At 45.2% G+C, this 20,056-nt stretch overlaps 1 protein-coding gene across 1 annotated transcript; it reads left to right on the top strand.

The window, feature by feature from the left end:
- The first annotated feature begins 5,715 nt into the window (after positions 1-5,715).
- On the top strand, positions 5,716-19,264 carry LOC146036538 (beta-1,4-galactosyltransferase galt-1-like). The gene is made up of 2 exons (XM_083160515.1): positions 5,716-5,989; positions 17,633-19,264. Exon 2 carries the CDS (start codon positions 17,653-17,655, stop codon positions 18,955-18,957), a length of 1,305 nt encoding a protein of 434 aa, XP_083016641.1. The 5' UTR covers positions 5,716-5,989; positions 17,633-17,652; the 3' UTR covers positions 18,958-19,264.
- Positions 19,265-20,056: the final 792 nt, after the last annotated feature.

Below are 20,056 nucleotides of genomic sequence, written 5' to 3' on the forward strand. Positions count from 1 at the left end.
GCCCAGCCTCCTGCTCTCATGCACCCTAACTCCCACCCAGTAAGAGGAGACACTGACTCAGGGCCACCGTCCTGTACTCCTGTGCTGCCACGCAGGACCCTCACCCACTGGGCCCACACACCCCTATCACTACCCAGCCTCTTGTTTTCCTGTGTCGTAACCTCCGCCAGTGGGGAGCCGCTGACTCAAAAACACCCTACTATACTATTGTACACACACACACACACCTAAACAACACGCACACCCCCCCCACACTCACAAATGTCACTGTACCCTCCACACTATCAATGTACATCTTACTCTGTAACCTCTTTTTAATTAAACAAAACAATACAATACACACCCCCTTCCACATCATATGCTCTCTATTTAACACATTTCACCTATAACTGAAGTTGCAATACAGGCATCTTTCATACAATTCTAACCACATTTCTCACAATACAAAAGTTCACAAATGAAGGGGGCGCAGCCCCTTACGCCGGTGTGAAGAGCGCCCGGACTTACAAGATCCCCTGTTGGATGGGGGGAAAAGGAGAATGTGGATAGCAGTTGTAAGTTGGCGGCCCTGTTTAGACCTTCAGTGATTGGGTCTGTATAGCCTTTTGACAAATTTAAAGCAAACAAAGTAAAGTCCAAAATTTATAAACATTTATTAAAAAGTCTCTTATTCCACACAATAGAAGTGGCTGTTCCAGACCATAAAATGGTTCATTGGTAAGTTTCAGAATAGCAAACAGACGTTCCCAACGCGTTTCTTCCCTACATGGAACTTCATCAGGGGTTTGCAAATAGCAAAAACATAATTTCCACAATTTTCATGGGCAGGGTATGTCCACAACCAGATGTTTATAATAGGTCCTTTAAAATTCAGAGGTGCACTCTTACTTTAAAAATGTCTCATTCAATAGTTGAATCAGTGTTAGGAACTCCTATTCCTTGTAATAGGTCATATCCGTATGCAAACGAATTGAGTGGATTGCTTTATACGATTGAAAAACTACTGACTATTCCTTGTCCTTAGAATATCCAATGATGGGTTATTCTCAATTAAGAGGGTACTTCTATATGGTGACACCTGTGAATATATACATAAGAGCAGGTACACTCAATAGAGAGTCACGGATTGCTCAGAATGTAGTTCTCACTGTCAATATATACTTAAGAACAGGTACATTCAATACAGAGTCTCGGTTTGTTCAGAATATGTTTCTCACTGTCCTTTTTAGAGGTGTGTACCAGTGAAAGGTTCAGTGAGAGTCAAGAGTCACTCTTACTGAACCTTTCACTGGTACACACCTCTAAAAAGGATATATATATATATATATATATATATATATATATATATATATCAGTGACGTGCGGTGAGTTTAGTGGCTGGTGAGGCACCCAGCCAACACCACACACCATAATGTCCATTACACATGAAGCTACGTACAGTAATGATCATTACATTTGACACCAGACACTGTAGTGTCCATTACATATGATGCCAGGCACTGTAATGCCCATTACACTTGATGCCCCACACCGTAATGCCCATTACACATTTCGGCACACAATGCAGTGCCCATTACATATGACACCACACACCATAATGCCCATTACATGACGCCACACACCATAATGCCCATTACATATGACACCACACACCATAATGCCCATTAAATATGACGCCACAGACCATAATGCCCATTATACATGACCTCACACACATCGTAATGCCCATTGCACATTGTGCCACACCCAGTTATGCTGCTGATACCATTCTATGCCCAAAACACCAAAAATGCCCCTTGCAAGTTACACCCACCAGTAAGCCTCCTCTGTTCAACCCCCACAAAACACTGCTCCTTCAACCTGCTTAAAGTTTACCACATTAGCACAGCTCCTAAACATGCAGGCTCATTCCATCCCCTCCAGTGTCACACCGAGTCAGTCACTACTTTCTTTGTCCCCTAAGGCACTGTTAATCCGGGCGCCTTCACTCCCAGTATTTAGTAGTCTCTACAGTTATCCTCCTTCCTGCACCCAACAGCAACTTCTAACTTTTTTCTTGCTATTATTTACCAGTAGGCAGTCCTCAGTTCAGTCACCGCTGCTAAGGGCTCCGCTGATCTCCAATTGTGTGCCGGCTTCACGATTCTCCTACTGCTGTGCTCCTGCACTTGTTACTCATGTGCAGGAGCCGATGAGTGCGTCTGCTGCAGCCGGCACGGGCCGTGCCTGACTGGGACTTCTAATGTATGTAGGGGGGCAGCGTCAAATCGGTTAAAAAATAAAAAAAACTAAATGACAGCAGGACTGGGACGGAGAAGAGTGCTGCTGTCAGTGATCGCGGGGGGGTCCGACGGGAGCGGCGGTTATACCACTGGACAGCCGGATGTGCTGTCCTGCCCGTGACCAATCACATTGGTTTCAGTGACAGGGACGTGCTCTTATAGTGGATGACAGCACGCCCCTGTCACTGCGGCACCTGTAACGGTGCCGCTTCCAATAGGTTTTTTAATGGGCTTTGACAGCCATCCGCTTGTCCTCGCCCCCTGCTCCCAGCATTTTGCAATAGACAGCTGGAGGCACCGCTTTTGGTGCCTCCAAAATCATATTAAACATTACAGGGCACTTAAAATCTTTAGTTTAGTATAAAGAATATACTTATGAAACAGAATATGTGTCATAAGAATATTCTTTGTATCATTTTGATCATTAATGACAGGGGAGGCACTGCCTCCCCTGCCTCCCCTGACTGCACGTCCCTGATATATATATATATATATATATATATATATATATATATATATATATTTGAGATGAGGCTGGATTAAGAAGAGGTGAAAGTCACAGGGCGCAAGGTCAAGGCTGTACAGCGGGTGTGGCAGAACCTCCTTGAACTGCAGGCGCTGCCACCCTCTTCCCAATGACCCTCTTCCTACCGTTCGGTCCTGGTGTCGACAACAGCTAACAGCTTTCTTCACCGACGGGTTTGCCCGACTCGTCAAGCGTTGGCGCACATGCGTGGACAGGGATGGGGACTACATTGAAAAGTAAATAGTGCATTATATAGAGAATAAATGGAGTTATGTACAAAAAAAGTGTTCAAAGTGTTCACAAATAAAAAAACTTATAGCCATAGAGGCATTACTTTTCAATTCAGCCTTGTATTATATATGTGTCTGTGTGTGTAATATATATATATGAAACCCAATACTTCAAGACGAGCTAGTGCTTTTTGTACAATTGTCCAATAAGTATGATGGCTGCTTAACCACACAGTTCCCTGAGGGTCAGGAAACACAATAGCTTACAATTCCCAATAGTGGTATAGCGCCTAATTATATCAAAGTCCATATGCTTCCATCCAAGCTTTCAATATAATCATCAGTTTTTCCAAGATAAAAGTTTATTCTTCAATAAGTAGTCACAAGGTTTTACAGCGTTTCAGTAATACCCACGCGTTTCATCTGGATCGACTTCACCAGGGAACATTTAACATCTCTTAGTATATTTTTGATCTCAGAACTTACCGGTGAAATAAACTGGTGGAAACCCTTCTAGAGGAAGGCGGAGCTCCTCCTAATCCTAAACCTTAATTGATTATCAATCAAGAATTTGATGTGCACAATATGCCCGAAAATATTTAAAATTCAAATGAAAACCTTTTTACAATTATGATGTGTAATTTACACCTTTCATGTGGGTCCTATAATAAGACCAATTATATAGATGTGATGTTCAATTCGTCCTGAGTGGACAACAGCAATATATAGTCTCCTTATGGGACCTCTATCTCCTACATGAAAGGAGTGACAAAAGGAGTGACGAAACGCGTAGGATGTGGCATGTTTTTGGTCTGACGTAGTGATGTCCATCTTCCACTTGCGATCCAGGCGGCTGTCCGTGTGACTCCCTGTGGTGGCTCCGGCGCTTGGTCTGAAGTCCGCTGGTTTGCGGCTGAGCTGTGGTGGCCCTGTGACACATAGTTGGAGTCCGTGCTGTGATCCATGCTGTGATCCTGCTGGCAGGCTTATATTTCTTGCCGTAGCACAGGTTAAGCGGTTCCAATCAGGGCTCATCCATTCCCCTATTGCAAGTGTTAGCAGGGCTCCAGGTATAGGGGGTGATTCTGGTTGACACGCAGCGCTGCAAAGTTCTCAGCGATGCATGTCATTTTTAGACCGCCCGCCGCTCCCAGGTGCCGCTGCCCCTTTGCAGGGCGAATTCGCCCGCATGGCTGCAAATGTATGTTTTGCATAAACATCCATTCGCAGCCTATGAGGCAACATTAACGTTATTCACTATCAGGTGTCTTAGGCTTGCATGTGTCCTGACCGAGGACAGAGGGGGCAGCTGACATCCAATGATGTCAGCTGCCCGCCCCGGCACCCACGTCCCTGGGTCATACCCATGGGAAAGCCCAGGGTTTTCATGGGAACACTCATGATAGGCGCATCTACAGATGGCGCCGGCCTTATTATTGCTGGCGGAGCGCCAGGACCGTGTCCCTGGCGATCCGCCAGCAATCTGGCGCTCTGGCTGAATGAGACGCTCGTGCGTTTCCCACGCACGAGCGTCTCAATAGCCGGGCGGCGAGGCGGCGCGGCGGGTGCAGTCCTGCCCGTATCCAGCTTCAGGGAGACGGGCAGGGCTGCGGGGGGCTGCGGGGGGGCGGTGTGGACCGGCGGGGACCCGGGGAAGCCGGCGGGGACCCGGGGAAAAGCACCGTCGGAACGGGACGCGCGTGCACCTCGTGCACGCGCGTCCCCTTCCGACATACAGATGGCGCGGGGCGGGGGATGGCGGGTGGCGAGTCCTCCGCCATCCCCAGCAAAGACAAGCCCGGCGCCATCTGTACTTGCCGCCGCCCTATGCCCTCTGCCCGCACTGGTGGGTGTGACTTCCCGGCGAACACTCTGGACCAGAATAAGGTCCATAGAGCCAAATACTGTAACTGCAGCAGCAGTGGGTGTTCTACAGAACTCGATTGGAAGAGCAGCAGCAGTCCCTCTGTGAACCATACTGGTGCTATTCTACAAGCAGGTGCCCCTTCAGGTCTTGGAGCCCAGACGCAGGTGACTCCAATGTAGGGATAGCCATTGACGTGGGCTGTATGGCTATTCCTACTCCATTGCCTCTGGTAGTTACATCCTGGGACATATATACAGAGTTTGAGGAAGTGGAGATTTCATGCCCTCTCTAGACTGGCGTAAACTGAAGAGGGGAACAGTATGTGATTGATTCTTATGGCCCTTATTCTGGTTCACTCGTAAAGGCAAATTCCTTCTCAAATGGAAAAAAACATGTGCACTGCAGGTGGAGCAGATGTAACATGTGCAGACAGTTTGAAGGAGTTATATTGTTTCTGTGCAGGGAAAATACTGACTGCTTTATTTTTACCACAATATAGATCTCACTTTGAAGTAAAACCCCACCCAAATCGAATTCTCTCTGCACATGTTACATCTGCCCCCCTGCAGTGCACCTTGGTTTTGTCCATTTGTGAAGAAATTTGCCTTTGTTAGTGAACCAGAATAAGGGCCTATATGTAATGCAGCTAAAAGTTCTAAGTAAATGAAAATAGATGTAACCGTTCCAGTTGTGCTATGGACACTTTTTACACAGGCACATAAAATCTCTCCAGCACTGGTCTTATCCTGATTTTCAAGTTCAAGTTCAGGTGTCAGAGTTGATTGGATAAACACTTACACACCCGCCCTCTTGACCACCTCCTATGATGGATCATGAAACCAAGTCATTACCTGCTCAGACTTCTCAGCTGCAGTCTCCTGTCTCAGGTCCATCTGTCTTATACCTATTTGCTCTCTGTCACATGGTTTCTCTGGGATCACAACCCTGCTGAGTCTGGTGCCATCTCTGCCTGAATTTGGGCTTGGTTTTGTCTTAGTAACATAAAGGCAGAGAGACACAAGTGGAGGATGCAGGGACATTACAGCGCGGTGGACAGAAATCAGGATGACCAGTGACTGACAAGGTAACCTCCAATGTTATAGAGAAATATACATCATGGTTTAAACATACTAACGCTTCTAAATATTATAAGAGGTGCTGTTGCCCATAGCAACCAATCAGAATCTGTCTATCATTTTCTAGGATGCAATGAATGAGAAATGAAAGACAGAATTTGATTGGTTACTATTGGAAACATAATTTAATGTTTAGACACTTTAGTGAAATTACCCCATTATGTCCACGAGTGTGTGCGGCCAGGTGTCTTGTATGTCAGGGAATGAATGTTTTTTTATTTATTTAGTTATTTATGACCAGTTATTTAGAGCATGCCATAGTTGCCTACCTTTTAGATTTCCTGTAGAGGAGACCTAGGTGGGGGGTGGGTCATGCAGGGGGGAGGCTAAAGTCAATAATCCCCGCTCCTATTCCACAAAACACAGGGGGTGTGGCTTAAATGACACAAAATGATGCAATTTACATAATTTTTGCCCTGCCCCTCCCCCCGGGACAGTGCAAATTCTGACATTTGACCTTGCAGGGAAGGGGGGGGGGGGGGGTTGCAGTGGCTCCGGGAAGATTGTGGGAGATTTATGCACCATCCTGGAATGGCTGGGAGGCTCCCAAAAATCAGGGTCCCCCTCCTGAGCCCATGCCCCTGGATTCTTCGCATTTACCTACCCAGCAGGGCAAATGTGAGGGTATACGTGGGGGGGGGCTAAAATGATGAAATTTGCATAATTTTAGTCACGCCCCCTCCCCGTAATCCCACAAATCGCAGCATTATCTGTAATGGGGTGGGGCTTGTGCAGCTGAGCGGGCTTCTGCCGGAAAGCCAGGAATATAAACTGAGCACAAAAACATTGGTTTTGGTCCAACCTGCCACTGTAAAGTGATACTCAACCCTTTTATAAAACACAAAATAAACAGCGCTTTTGGACCAAACCACAAAATCTATAACTCCTTTTTCTTTTTAATTTACATACATTTCCACCGTCCGTAGGATACAAAAAAACAATGAAATAACAATCAATATAACATATAAAATGTATATTTACTGCACTTATAATCTTTTTGCTGGCTAAACTTAAAGGAAAACGATATTTAGTAGCAGTACATAAGATTTTAACAACCATAGTAAGCAGATGTTGGATTAATTTGCTTTTTCTGTTATGGTGCCCATACACAGTACAATTATTGTATGCAATTTGGACTAGATCTCATCACATTGCATCTCATTGCATTGGTTTTGTGATGCAATGAGAAGAGATCTAGTACAAAAAGTACCTGCAGCACACACACATACTTTTTGAGCTGTGCGATGAGATGTGTGATGGGAGCGCGCATCTCATCGCACCCAGCAATTGTACCGTGCATGGGCACCTTTAGTAAAACTGGTGCAGAAGATGGTAACAATTGAAGACATTTAGCCAAGCTTTTATACACTGTCAATACTTGCCTACTTTTGAAAACTAGTTTCAGGGAGATTATAGTTGGTTGTAGAATTTTGCACAGCGTCCCATTGAGGAGGCGTGTCATGCTCCACCCATAGGGCGTGTCTAGTTCCGTATATGGAGAGATTGTGAAAAGATATTGTGAACGTGGCACCTGAGAGGACTCTTAAAATGATTTATATTTAGATGAGCCCCAAAGCAGTTAGTAAGAGCTATTATACTGTACTTGCTAAAGTGCTGGGAAATGGTGCTGATGAGTCAATGTAAATGTATCTGTCTCTCATTCCTTTTTTCCCAAAAAATGTAACAGTGTAATGTGGGCTGGGTGACATTAAGGATATTGCTAGACTAATCAGGGAGAGAGGGAGATTGCTGTTATTCCAGGGAGTCTCCTGCAGAATGCAGGAGGGGAGGTAACTATGATGTAACAGTGTAATGTGGGCTAGGTGACATGAGGGAGATTGCTAGACTAATCAGGGAGATTGCTGTTATTTCAGGAAGTCTCCTGCAGAATGCAGGAGGGGAGGTAACTATGATGTAACAGTGTAATGTGGGCTAGGTGACATGAGGAAGATTGCTAGACTTATTAGGGAGAGAGGGAGATTGCTGCTATTCCATGGAGTCTCCTGCATAATGCAGGAGGGGAGACAGCTCATTAGCAGCACATAGCCAGGCTTTTAGTAGTTTACAGCCTCTATGTATATTAGAACAAAAGCAAGTATTTAGAGTTCTTCATTAGCAGCACATAGCGATTCTAATAGTCACAAAGTTGTGTTCTGAATTTATTTGTTAGTGAGACTTTTATAAGAAGTATATACAGAGTTTGAGGAAGTGGAGATTTCATGCCCTCTCTAGACTGACGTAAACTGAAGAGGGGAACAGTATGTGATGGATTCTTATGGCCCTTATTCTGGTTCACGCGTAAAGGCAAATTCCTTCTCAAATGGAAAAAACATGTGCACTGCAGGTGGAGCAGATGTAACATGTGCAGACAGTTTGAGGGAGTTATTTTGTTTCTGTGCAGGGAAAATACTGACTGCTTTCAAGCCCTTGAGCACCCACAGAACCGGCGCCTATGTAGTCACCTTGTGTAGAGCACAGCAGTGCAGACTTTGTCTGTCACTTTGTCGCTGTGTGCAGGGGAAATCTCCAATGAGGTAGTGATTGACAGCTTCCTCCTGGTGGAATAGCTGCCGGGGCTCAGCACACACTGCTCTGGTTATAATGGCTCCGTCCTGTCAGCACAGCTAGAGTGGGACACACTCTCCTCAGGTAGAGGCGCGCTGTCTAACTGACACAGCGCGCGGGGCTTCTCCTCAGCAAGGCGCACTGACGGGGACCACCCACTAAACGGGACGAGGTAGCCTGGAGGCTGCTGCTGCCGCTTTAAGGAGAAGGTGCACCTTACCAACATGCTTTTGCTTATACCCCTTTCACATTGCAGCTGTAACACGGTATATTGCCGTTTTTTTAGTGCTTTAAAACGGTTCCAGCTGCAATGTGAAAGCTACATTGTCAATTTACCGGTTACAGAAAAGCAGGATCCTACACGTTTCTGAGCCGTTTTCCCTGCAGTCTGAACAGCTCAGAAACGGTATTTGCTACAAATGATAACCACACTTGATCCCCGCCCACAAGCAGGAAAAAAACATTTAAAATGACATTGTATGGCTTTCTATGGGTGAAACGGGTTGAATCTGAAAGGTACAAAACGGTATTTAAACTGTAATATACCTTTACATCATGCAATATGAAAGGGGTTTAACTGGCTTTTGACCAGTTTTAAGACACGTTTAGAAAATCGGGTTGAAAGCATGTTTTTGCAATGTGAAAGCAGTATTAGAGAGATCAGATGGATGATTTAGGGGGTATTCGTCATTAGATCGACAGTCAAAAGCTAAACCACTATTGGTCTACAGAAAGAAGTTCGACACATGAAAAAGGTAAACATGCAATAGGCCGACAGGGTCAATAGGTTAACACACGCAAAGGTGGAAATGACTTTATCAAGTTTTTTTTTTTTTTTTAAACCGACTTGTTTTTACTTTACCACCCCAGCGGGCATAGGGGGAGAATATAATAGTGTGCTGAGCGCAGCAGGGGGACGCCTTACACTGACAAGCTGTCCATGTTGACTTATGTTGACATAGACATAAAAAAGGGAAAAACCCGTTGACCTTTATCCGTGTCGATCTTGTACATGTCGACATTGCGCGTGTTGACTTTTTGACCATGTCGACACAATGCACGTTGACCTCTTTAATGTGTCGACCATCTGTCAATCAATAGTGGTCAACCTTTTGACCGTCAACCTGATAAAGTATTGACGCATCGCTTGTGAGTATTGATGACAAAAATGATTGCATTGAACATGATAAATGTGACTTATCGTTAATACAAACACTGGTCCTGATTCAGTACCACTCACTAAGCAGCGGTCGTTCCTACCGTTGCCCTGCACATGCGTATATTCGCTTATATGCATGCGTAGGGCAGCACCATTCACTGCGGGCTGACTGATGTTGAATCAGGCCCACTGTCCTGTTCAAATCTTCAAGTCGTTAGGTATTAATAAGTTGGAGGTAACCGTCATCATTTTAAAAATAATTAGCAGCTCTTCCAAGTTCCAACACACGAGGAGGCTGCCTAGGCTGGTTCTTGTATTTTAGGGTGTCACCAGTAACCCTAATCCCCAACTTTCCTGTCCGTTAAGTTTTTTTATAATCCCTTTTCCATTGCGAGATGGGTTACATATCCCTCTGTTATCAATGTTGCTGTTCCAAGGAATAATTACAGTCTTCCCACCTCCATTTCTGTAAGTTATTTTAGTTAATTGATTTATGACACTTAAATGGTATTTACAAGTCATGAGCAGGTCACAGAATCTGATATTTCAGGTCAATGAACAGCTCCCATACACCCCCAATCTGCTGACAATTTAAATGCACATGGTCACTAGCAGGCTTCCACAGATACCATCATTCCCCCCCACACACACACAGAGACACCTATGCTAACTCATAGGTATGCAGTCATTATATCTACAGTGTCTAGGTCGAAAAAACAAACAAAAGGTGTGGTGGAGCGCTAAAGGTTAAACCAATTCTAGAATCAATTGGGTAGTATAATAATAAAATTGGTAGTTTAAATTGTATATTAAAAAATGAAAACACAGTATATATAGCAGCAAGTGACTGTCACATTAAAAAGAAAATTGAATAAAAATAATCTCACGTAATAGTTATGAAGAGGACAAATGAGGTTATATACTTATTTATCGGAGTCCCAAATGTTGGACAGGTGTGGTCCCTGGTACATATCCAAATTGCAGACTGTGTTTTTAAGGGCGTCCATAGACCTTGCAGGATTTGGTTTTGCTGAAGGAAGAGTTGTTAGCCTCAGTCATGGAGGTATCCTCATGATTATGCGATCCTTATATCCAATCTTTAAGCAGGTGGTGGTGTCCCCCATACAGCAGCTGTGGATGCAAGTTTGTTGGATTGAACAGGAACCAAGTTGAGAGCCGGCTTGGATAAAAAGTGGGGAACTCCGGTATATCCTCAGAAAGTTTAACAGATTCAAATCAGCAGGTGCTTCCTAACATGTTTCGCTGCTGGCTAGCAACTTTATCAAGGGTATAGCTCCTGTGTGTAGGCGGGGCTTTTATGCCCCTGGACAGGAAGTGCACTTGACATAAGTAACTAATTTACCCAATTGATTCCTCAATTAAATTATATAACAACATGTCCTTATGTATCATTGGCTTTAGACACGGTCTAGTTTCTTGCAATGATATAGAATAGGAGGCAGACCTATATTTAATATTGATTAGTACATACATTTTGGAGATATAAGCATAGGTTTATCGCGGCACTCCATTTCCGGGTGTCGGAACGCACGCTGTGTTCTGACTTCCGGTATATGGAACGCAGAATCTATGTGAGTGCGATGGTAGGTGTGTCTGAAGTGTAAATTGAACAAATTTGTGTTCATGTGAGAAACGAATGAACACAGATTTGTTCAATTTACACTTCACACGCACCTACTGTACCATCGCACTCACATTACTTGGACATTTCCCTGGACATAAGGGATAAACACATTCATACCTCCAACTATAACAAAAAGGTCAATACCAATTCTTATTTACATTTCAATAGCGCACACTACCCCCCCTGGAAGCTGAATGTACCAAAAGGGCAGTTCCTGCGTTTGTGCAGGAATTGCTCCGACTTGGAGACATACCAGTCTCAGAGTACCCTTATGGTAGACGCTTTCCTAGAAGAGGATACCCTCAGGATTTGATTTAAAAAAGCATGTACTGAGGCGGGCATCAGCGATAGGATGAGCTTACTAAAACCTAAAACAAAAGACAAATCCAGACAAAAAGAGGATATAGATATTTCGGTACTTGTTTCCTTGCACGGCGCCCATCGCATCGCATACCATAAGGCATACGATGGTATGCGATACTATGCGATGTTAGCCGATGTTATACAATTTTAAATTGTATACCATCGAATTGTATGGCATATACAAAGGAATACGATTTCAAATTGTATAAGCATGGGTATTTTCAATGTTAAATGTGCCCCCTATAAGATAAATAATTGTATAAACACTGTAATAGGTGCTTACACTGTTAAAAGCACCCCCATGCCACCCGTACTATCAACGCCAACCCGAAGCGGGGCGAGTGGCGGTGGTACGCATCCTCTGACCTTTTCATACCCCCACTATCCACGTCGGCGTGGAGTTGATTTTATAGAGTGTGGCGAGCCACCGAGCCCGAAGCGTGGCGAGCGGACGTGTAATACCTGTGAAGTAATGCGCGTCCCCTCGCTGCGCTCGCCACACTATATGAAATCAACTCCACGCCGATGTAGATAGTGGGGGTATGAAAAGGTCGGAGGATGCGTACCGCCGCCCCTCGCGGGCTCGCTGCGCTCGCCATGCTTCGGGTTGGCGTTGATCGTGGGGTGGCGTTAACAATGGGGGGGGGGGGGCATTTGACCCATCAGGGTTGGGAAACAATAAAACTTGGGGTCTGGGGGCCATTTAACATTGGGGCCAATGTAAAATCGGGTCTCAGGGACCATTTTACATTGATTCCAATGTAAAAATCACGTCGATCGCATTGCATGCGATTTGGTTGCATGCGATGCGATTTCGGGGGGTCCCGATGGACACAATTTTTATCGCTGGCACTGTGCTAGGAAACAAGTACCTATGGGACTCAAAAACCTTTCCTATATATACTCCCTACATATACTGTATGGTGGAAATATGAGAATCTTAGGACAGAGATCTGTAAATGTTTTGTACCCTTGTATATGGAAATTCAGCGAAGCAGATATTTATGCAGCACAAAGGAAATCTGCAGAGATGTAGATATTCATGCAGCATCAAAAACCACTATATGACAAAGCACCTCGAAGATGATTATAAGGGTTCTAGATCTATTCGACCCACAGCTTTGTGTTGATTTGTTGTTTGTACTAACATCCTCTATATAGAATTACATTGCCTCAAAAATGGGACTGTATAAGAATTGATTCTTTGGGTGAGATTTAATAGGATGAGAGATTCAGAAAGTGAGATATTTGGTAAGAAATCTCCAGTTTTTTTAAAGCAGCAATCATTTACACAGCAAAACTAGTTTGATTTTGAAGTGTAAATGATTGCCGCTTTAAAAAAATGGAGATTTCTTACCAAATCTCTCACTTTCTGAATCTCTCATCCTATTAAATCTCACCCTTTGAGTCTCATATATCTACATAATTACTGTGTGAAAATTGATTATTATTAATGTTATTATCGATTTATTATACATCAGTCGATTTATATAATCACCCCCACTGTGTATGTGGGAGTTACCACGCTATTTTGACTGCACTATAACTGGGGAAGAAGAACCTTCTACCCGCCTATTGGACACTCATTATGTTTAATAGGTGGAACTTGTCACCATGTGCGTTCCCGCTGCATCCCACTAACCGGAAGCCGGCACACTTAGTGCGCTCCGGCGACCGGGAGTGAAACTCTGTACACCAGTCCACTTATAAATTGACGCCCATTAGGGTGTGAGCTTACCACGCTATTTCATCTCTCTGCTGGACTTTATATAAGGGATGAATAAGAAATTTCTCCCCGCCCTCTAACATTAATTATATCAGGGTTGCCGACCCTCCCGGAATTTCCGGGAGTCTCCCGAAAATCGGGTACCCCCTTCCGGCCCCCGGAAGGGTGGGCAACCCTCCCGGATTCAGGGGGGACCCCCGCTGACCCCCGGATTGCGGCATTAAAATGCCGCAATCCTCGGGTCTCAGAGGAGGGGGCGGAGCTAAAACGGCACATTCGCGTCATTTTAGCCCCGCCCCCTCCACGGAGATCCGTGAATTAGCTGCTTTACCAGCATGGGGGCGGGGCTTAGTGATGTCACTGGCAAGCCCCGCCCCCTGAGTGGCTGATGAATCTCTCCTCTCCGGGCTTCTCCCGGAGAGGAGAATATTAAAGTCGGCAACCCTGAATTATATCTAACAGGCGGAAGCTGTCATCATTGGAGCTTCATTTGCGCTCCACTAGCCGGAAGCCGGCGCACATAGTTCAGTCCGGTAACCGGAAGTGAGATGCCGCATATCACTCTGCCTCTGTGCCAATTCAATGCACATCAAGCGCCCAGTTGGGCAAAATTGGTCATATTCTGCATTCCATATACCGGAAGTCGGAACACAGCGTGCGTTCCGACACCCGGAAATGGAGTGCCGCGATAAATCTATGCTATTTCCAAAATGTATGTACTAATCAATATTAGGTACTTGTTTCCTAGCACGGCGCCCACGATATTCAGTCGTATGGCATTGTATTCAATTTGAAAATGTATACCATTGTATATGGCATACAATGCAATGCGATGCGATTTCAAATTGTATAAGCACCCTAATGGGTTATTTCAATGTTAAATGGTCCCCCTATACAATTTTTAATTATATAAGCACCTTAGTAGGCGCTTACAATGTTAAATGCACCCCCACGCCACCGCCGCTATCAACGACAACCCGAGCGTGGCGAGCGCAGCGGTACGCGTCCTCTGACCTTTTCATACCCCCACTATCCACGTCGGCGTGGAGTTGATTTTATATAGTGTGGCGAGCGCAGTGAGCCACCGAGCCCGAAGCGTGGCGAGCGCACGCGCATTACTTCACATGTATTCTGCGTCCGCTCGCCACGCTTCGGGATCGGTGGCTGCGCTCGCCACACTATATAAAATCAACTCCACGCCGACGTGGATAGTGGGGGTTTGAAAAGGTCATAGGACGCGTACCGCATCGTATGCCTTATGGTATGCGATGCGATGGGCGCCGTGCTAGGAAACCAGTTCCCAATATTATATATAGGTCTGTCTCCTATTCTATTCTATACTATTGCAAAAAACTAGACCGTGTCTAAAGCCAATGATACATAAGGACATGTTGTTATATAATTTAATTGATGAATCAATTGGGTAAATTAGTTACTTATGTCAAGTGCACTTCCTGTCCAGGGGCATAAAAGCCCAGCCTACACACAGGACCTATACCCTTGATAAAGTTGCTAGCCAGCAGCGAAACATGTTAGGAAGCACCTGCTGATTTTAATCTGTTGGACTTTCTGAGGATATACCGGAGTTCCCCACTTTTTATCCAAGCCGGCTCTCAACTTCCTGTTCAATCCAACAAATTTGCATCCACAACTGCTGTATTGGGGACACCACCACCTGCTTAAAGATTGGATATAAGGATCGTATAATCATGAGGATACCTCCATGACTGAGGCTAACAACTCTTCCTCCAGCGAAACCAAATCCTGCAAGGTCTATGGACTCCCTTAAAAACACAGTCTGCAATTTGGATATGTACCAGGGACCACACCCGTCCACCATTTGGGACTCCGATAAATAAGTATATAACCTCATTTGTCCTCTTCATAACTATTATGTGAGATTGTTTTATTCAATTTTCATTTTAATGTGACAGTCACTTGCTGCTATATATACTGTGTTTTTATTTTTTTTAATATATAATTAAAACTACCAATTTTATTGTTGTACTACCCAATTTATTCTACAATTGGTATAACCTTTAGCGCTCCACCACACCTTTTTGTTTGTTTTTTCCTAGATTTTCAGGGGACTAGAAGCCCCCTAGTGTGAGCTGCTTGACCTCACACCCCCTTGAGGCGCCTGTTTGTTTCCAGCATTTTTTGCTCGGAAACTCTATTGGTTTAGTGTCTAGGTCAGGCATTCTCAACCACGGTCCTCAAGGCACACCAACAGTGCAGGTTTTGTAGATATCCAGGCTTGAGCACAGGTTAGTATCTGAGGGATTTTGATTAAACCATCTGTGCTGAAGCCTGGATATCACTAAAACCTGCACTGTTGGTGTGCATTGAGGACCGTGGTTGGGAATGCCTGGTCTACGTCGAGAACTATTGGTCAGTCAAAAAGTTCAAGTTTAAAAAAATATTTGAGCCGACATGCACTAGGGCATAGCGGAAGAATCAAATAGTGTGCCAAGTGCAGCGAGGCGCCGCGCCCGAAGCATGGCGAGGATAGCGAGCTATGTGGGGGGACGCAGCACACTTAGAGGGTGCCCATACCGACCTATGTTGACATGGACATCCAAAAAAAAAACCCTTTGAATGTCAACCTTTTGAATGTCGACCTTCTGACCCTGTTGACCACTAGTGGTCGACTTTTTTACTGTAGACCTAGACATTGCAGATCTAATATACCGTAACCAGCAGCACAGCACAACTACTCTAATACACCCCCCCCCCCTGCAGACAATGGGGGTTGTTCTGGTTTGTTCGGATCCTCCGTGCAAACGCACAGAGGTTCTATGTTTTGGTTGTGCGCAGGCTCATTTCTAATCCTGTGCATGCACCTGGTGCATGCGGCCACGCAAACAAAGTGTTCACCGCAGTGGCGTAACTATAAATTTTGCTCCCCCCCCTGCCAAAAAAGTTTGTGGCGCCCCCCATCCCCCCATGCTCCTTTCCAGTGTGTTTCCCCAGCATGTGACGTGATGATGTCACACGCATAGCGGAGAAGCCGAAGATAGGCTGAGAGACCAGCAGACACTGCTGCTTCCCCTGGCTCCAACACATCCCAGGCCGCCCCAGCATACCCATCCTCCCGCCCATCCTGTACACAGTAGCCAATAGCGGCTCTGTGTACAGTCAATTGAATCAATGGGGGGATTTGTCGTCTCTGTCATGGCCGCACTCACGCTGCAGCTGACTCGCCTTCGGTGCTCAGCCAGTGGGCAGCGGCAGGCAGCAGCATGTCAGTGCATCGAGCGGGTGCCCACACAGGCCCCACTGCCACTTGCTCCCCCAAGCGGCAGCTGGGGCTGCCTTACAGTAGTTACGCCACTGGTTCACCGGGCACACGCACCCGCGACTGCTGGTGGGGGATTCACCCATTGGAACGCCCGCCCAGCTGTCAGCTGTCCACCTAGTTCCTGTTGAGTGTGCACGCAAATCTAAGTGGCCTGAGAGACACTTAGATATGCGTGCACCTTCTACATAATTAGATGGTCGGCGACCATTGAATGATGTAGGTGTTTCCCCATAGGCTGCAAATGGATGTTTATGTTAAACATCCATTCACAGCCGTGCAGGTGGACCTGGCGTGCGAGGGGCGGGGGAGGGCGGATCTGCGAGCAGCAGGCGGCATCTGTGGGACTTGCAAGGCTGTGAATGTAGAAGCCTTGCGAGTCAAGCAGAATAAGGGCCAATGTACACCAGCAGGCTCCCGCACTGCCACCCGCCAAGTTGTGTACTTGTACTTATCTCTGTTGAAATGCTGTCAAAATTGTGCATCATTTCTGTCCTAGGTCAGCGTGTGCAGTGTGGGTTCCACCTACAATTATGAAATCCAACTCTTACAATTCATATAAAAATAGAAAAAAAATTGTGTAACATTGTTTATTTTACATGTATTTTACGTACCTTGGCAGCTACCAAAGCACTTAGCACACTTTGCCGTTTCCAATCCATGTGGTAAAAGTAAAGTATGAAAAAGTACAAAATTAAAGAAATTTTTGAAACAACTCATGTGCCCTTTCATGACGCCACCTGCTGGCCTGCGTGCAAAGTTGGCTGAATATCTGAATGATGTATACATTTATCACTTCACCTTCTTATCTGTCTTCTTATTTTTTTTCTTGTAGTTGTTCCATGTCCTGATACGATGACCAGCATCACAAGGAAGAACGTAACATATTTGTCTGTCTTACTGACTGCCACCTTTATCCTGGGATTTTTGTTTTGTGAAACTGTGAACACTCGGTTGGAAAACTGGAGACCTCCGTGTACCTGCTGTGAGGGTAGACTAACCACCAATACTATTAGCCCACTGCTCGACAACCGCACATTTATCATAGCTCCATATTTGGACAATCGAATACATAATAAACGCGCAGTCCGTATCCTCAGCATTATCCACCACACAGAGGTGAAGGAGCTGTACTGCTGGTTTTGTTGTACCGTAAACAAATCGGTGGAGGTTTCCCAGGCTCAGATAGACATACACACTGATCGGTTTGGGTTTCCCTATGGCACAACGGACCTGGTCTGTATAGAACCACCAGGCTGCAATGCCAAGTACCTATCTGTCCATACATCTCCTACAGGAAACATGATGCAGTTACCCCTGTTCCGAATACAAAACCAGGACATGAGACCATTTTCCGCCAACTTCACGGTCTGCATTTCCACCATGTTTGGGAATTATAGTAACATCTTACAGTTCATACAGACCATGGAGATGTACCGGATACTAGGGGCACAACGGGTAGTGATCTACTTCAATAAATGCAGCCCACAGATGGAGCACATTTTGCAATACTACATAGCTGAAGGTTTTCTAGAGCTGATATCCTGGCCAATTGACCAATATCTGAGACCAGCTCGAGCATGGCACCATTCTATGGACGCCAAGGACATAGGGTATTATGGCCAGTTGGCAACACTCAATGACTGTGTCTATCGGAACATGTACAGGAGTAAGTTTGTGCTGCTTAATGATCTTGATGAAATAATTCTTCCATTCAAACACCAGACATGGGACGGCCTGATTGAAAGTCTCCAGCAACAGAACCCAGGAGTTGGGATTTTTCTCTTTGAAAATCACGTGTTCCCTCAAACCGTTGCTGTAGATGGAAACTTCTCCAACACTTCATCTTGGAACACTTTGCCCGGATTTAATATACTTCAGCACGTTCTCCGTGAGCCGGATAGACCGGGCTATTTCAATAACAGAAAAATGATTGTGGATCCTAGAATGGTATTTCAAACATCTGTACACTCTGTTCTAAGATTTATTGGGGGTTATAAAGAAGTCTCTATGGAGACGGCTCTGCTTTACCATTGCACAAAGCCTCATCAGAACTTAACTAAAACATCTTTGATTGAAGATAAATCTATATGGAGACATAATGCTTCTTTGATTAGAAATGTTAACAATGTCCTGAGCCAAATACACTTACAGTCATAAAACCCAAGGAAAAGGTCATTCTAGTCTATGATTTTAACAACATTCCCCCACCTCTGCTTTGCAAACTGCTCTGTTGAGTACTGACATGCTGATTTGCTCCTCTAAACTTACTTGCTTACTTGCTGACTTGCTTATCTAAACGTTATTTTTCCTTGGCTTTTTCAACCACTTTACCTTCAAAATAATAATAATAATTGTATTTATCAAGCACTCTTTCTCCAATAGGACTCAAGGCACTTAACAGATAGAATGAATGTCATACAGTACAGGAACAATGAAATACAAATTTTTTTTTCATAAACTACACTTAAAGGAATTACAGATATGCTTGAGTAAACAGGAAAGTCTTGAGTCTGTTTTTGAAGGATTCTAGAGTGGGAGGGTCTCTTGAACTGTGTGGTGAAGTGAGTTCCATAGAGTCAGAGCCACAAGGCTAATCACTCGACCACCAGATGAATTATGGGAGATTCTAGCTACTGCTAAAAGTCGCCCATCTACAGATCGCAGTAATCAGGTGGGACAGTATGGAACCAGAAGCTGCTTCAGGTACCTTGGGCCTTGGTCATGTAGGGCTTTGAAACTGAGGGCAGGATGTACTAAGGGGTTTTACCACATTTTCAAATGTACTAAGACCCGCCCGCTGCTTTTTCGCCGGGCAGGGTATCATCACCTTTGGGTGGCGATACCCTATAGAAGCCTTTGGGCTCCTTACCACCACCCTCCCCCTGGATTATCTTTCTTCAAGAAGCCTGGACCCAGAAGGTAAACAACTCCTCCCCCTAGCAAGGCAGCCAGAGGTCTATCCAGCTGCAGGGGGGAGGAGGAGGCGCTGAGGACAGCCTGCTTGGGCATCCAGCTGTGGGGGGAGGAGGTGGCACCCAGGGAGGTGACCCCCATGCACACCACATCACAAGTATCGTGGGGGTTTCCGTCACTGCATTGCTAATTGCATATGTCAGTACATATGCGATAGCATCGCAGCGGTGGGGCAGCAATGTATTTTAATACATCCGGCCCTCAGTAAATTAATTTGTCCATCTGCTCAACAAGTCTTTCCTATAGTCTACCAACCTTAGATTCCTTCAGTCATTCCTCAGGG

This window comes from Crinia signifera, chromosome 9 (genome assembly GCF_055691185.1).
Source record: "Crinia signifera chromosome 9, ASM5569118v1, whole genome shotgun sequence".
Taxonomy (NCBI): Eukaryota; Metazoa; Chordata; class Amphibia; order Anura; family Myobatrachidae; genus Crinia; species Crinia signifera.

What these genes read in the sequence shown, in the direction of transcription:
- LOC146036538 (XM_083160515.1), top strand. Translation starts at nt 17,653, where the DNA reads ATGACCAGCATCACAAGGAAGAACGTAACATATTTGTCTGTCTTACTG.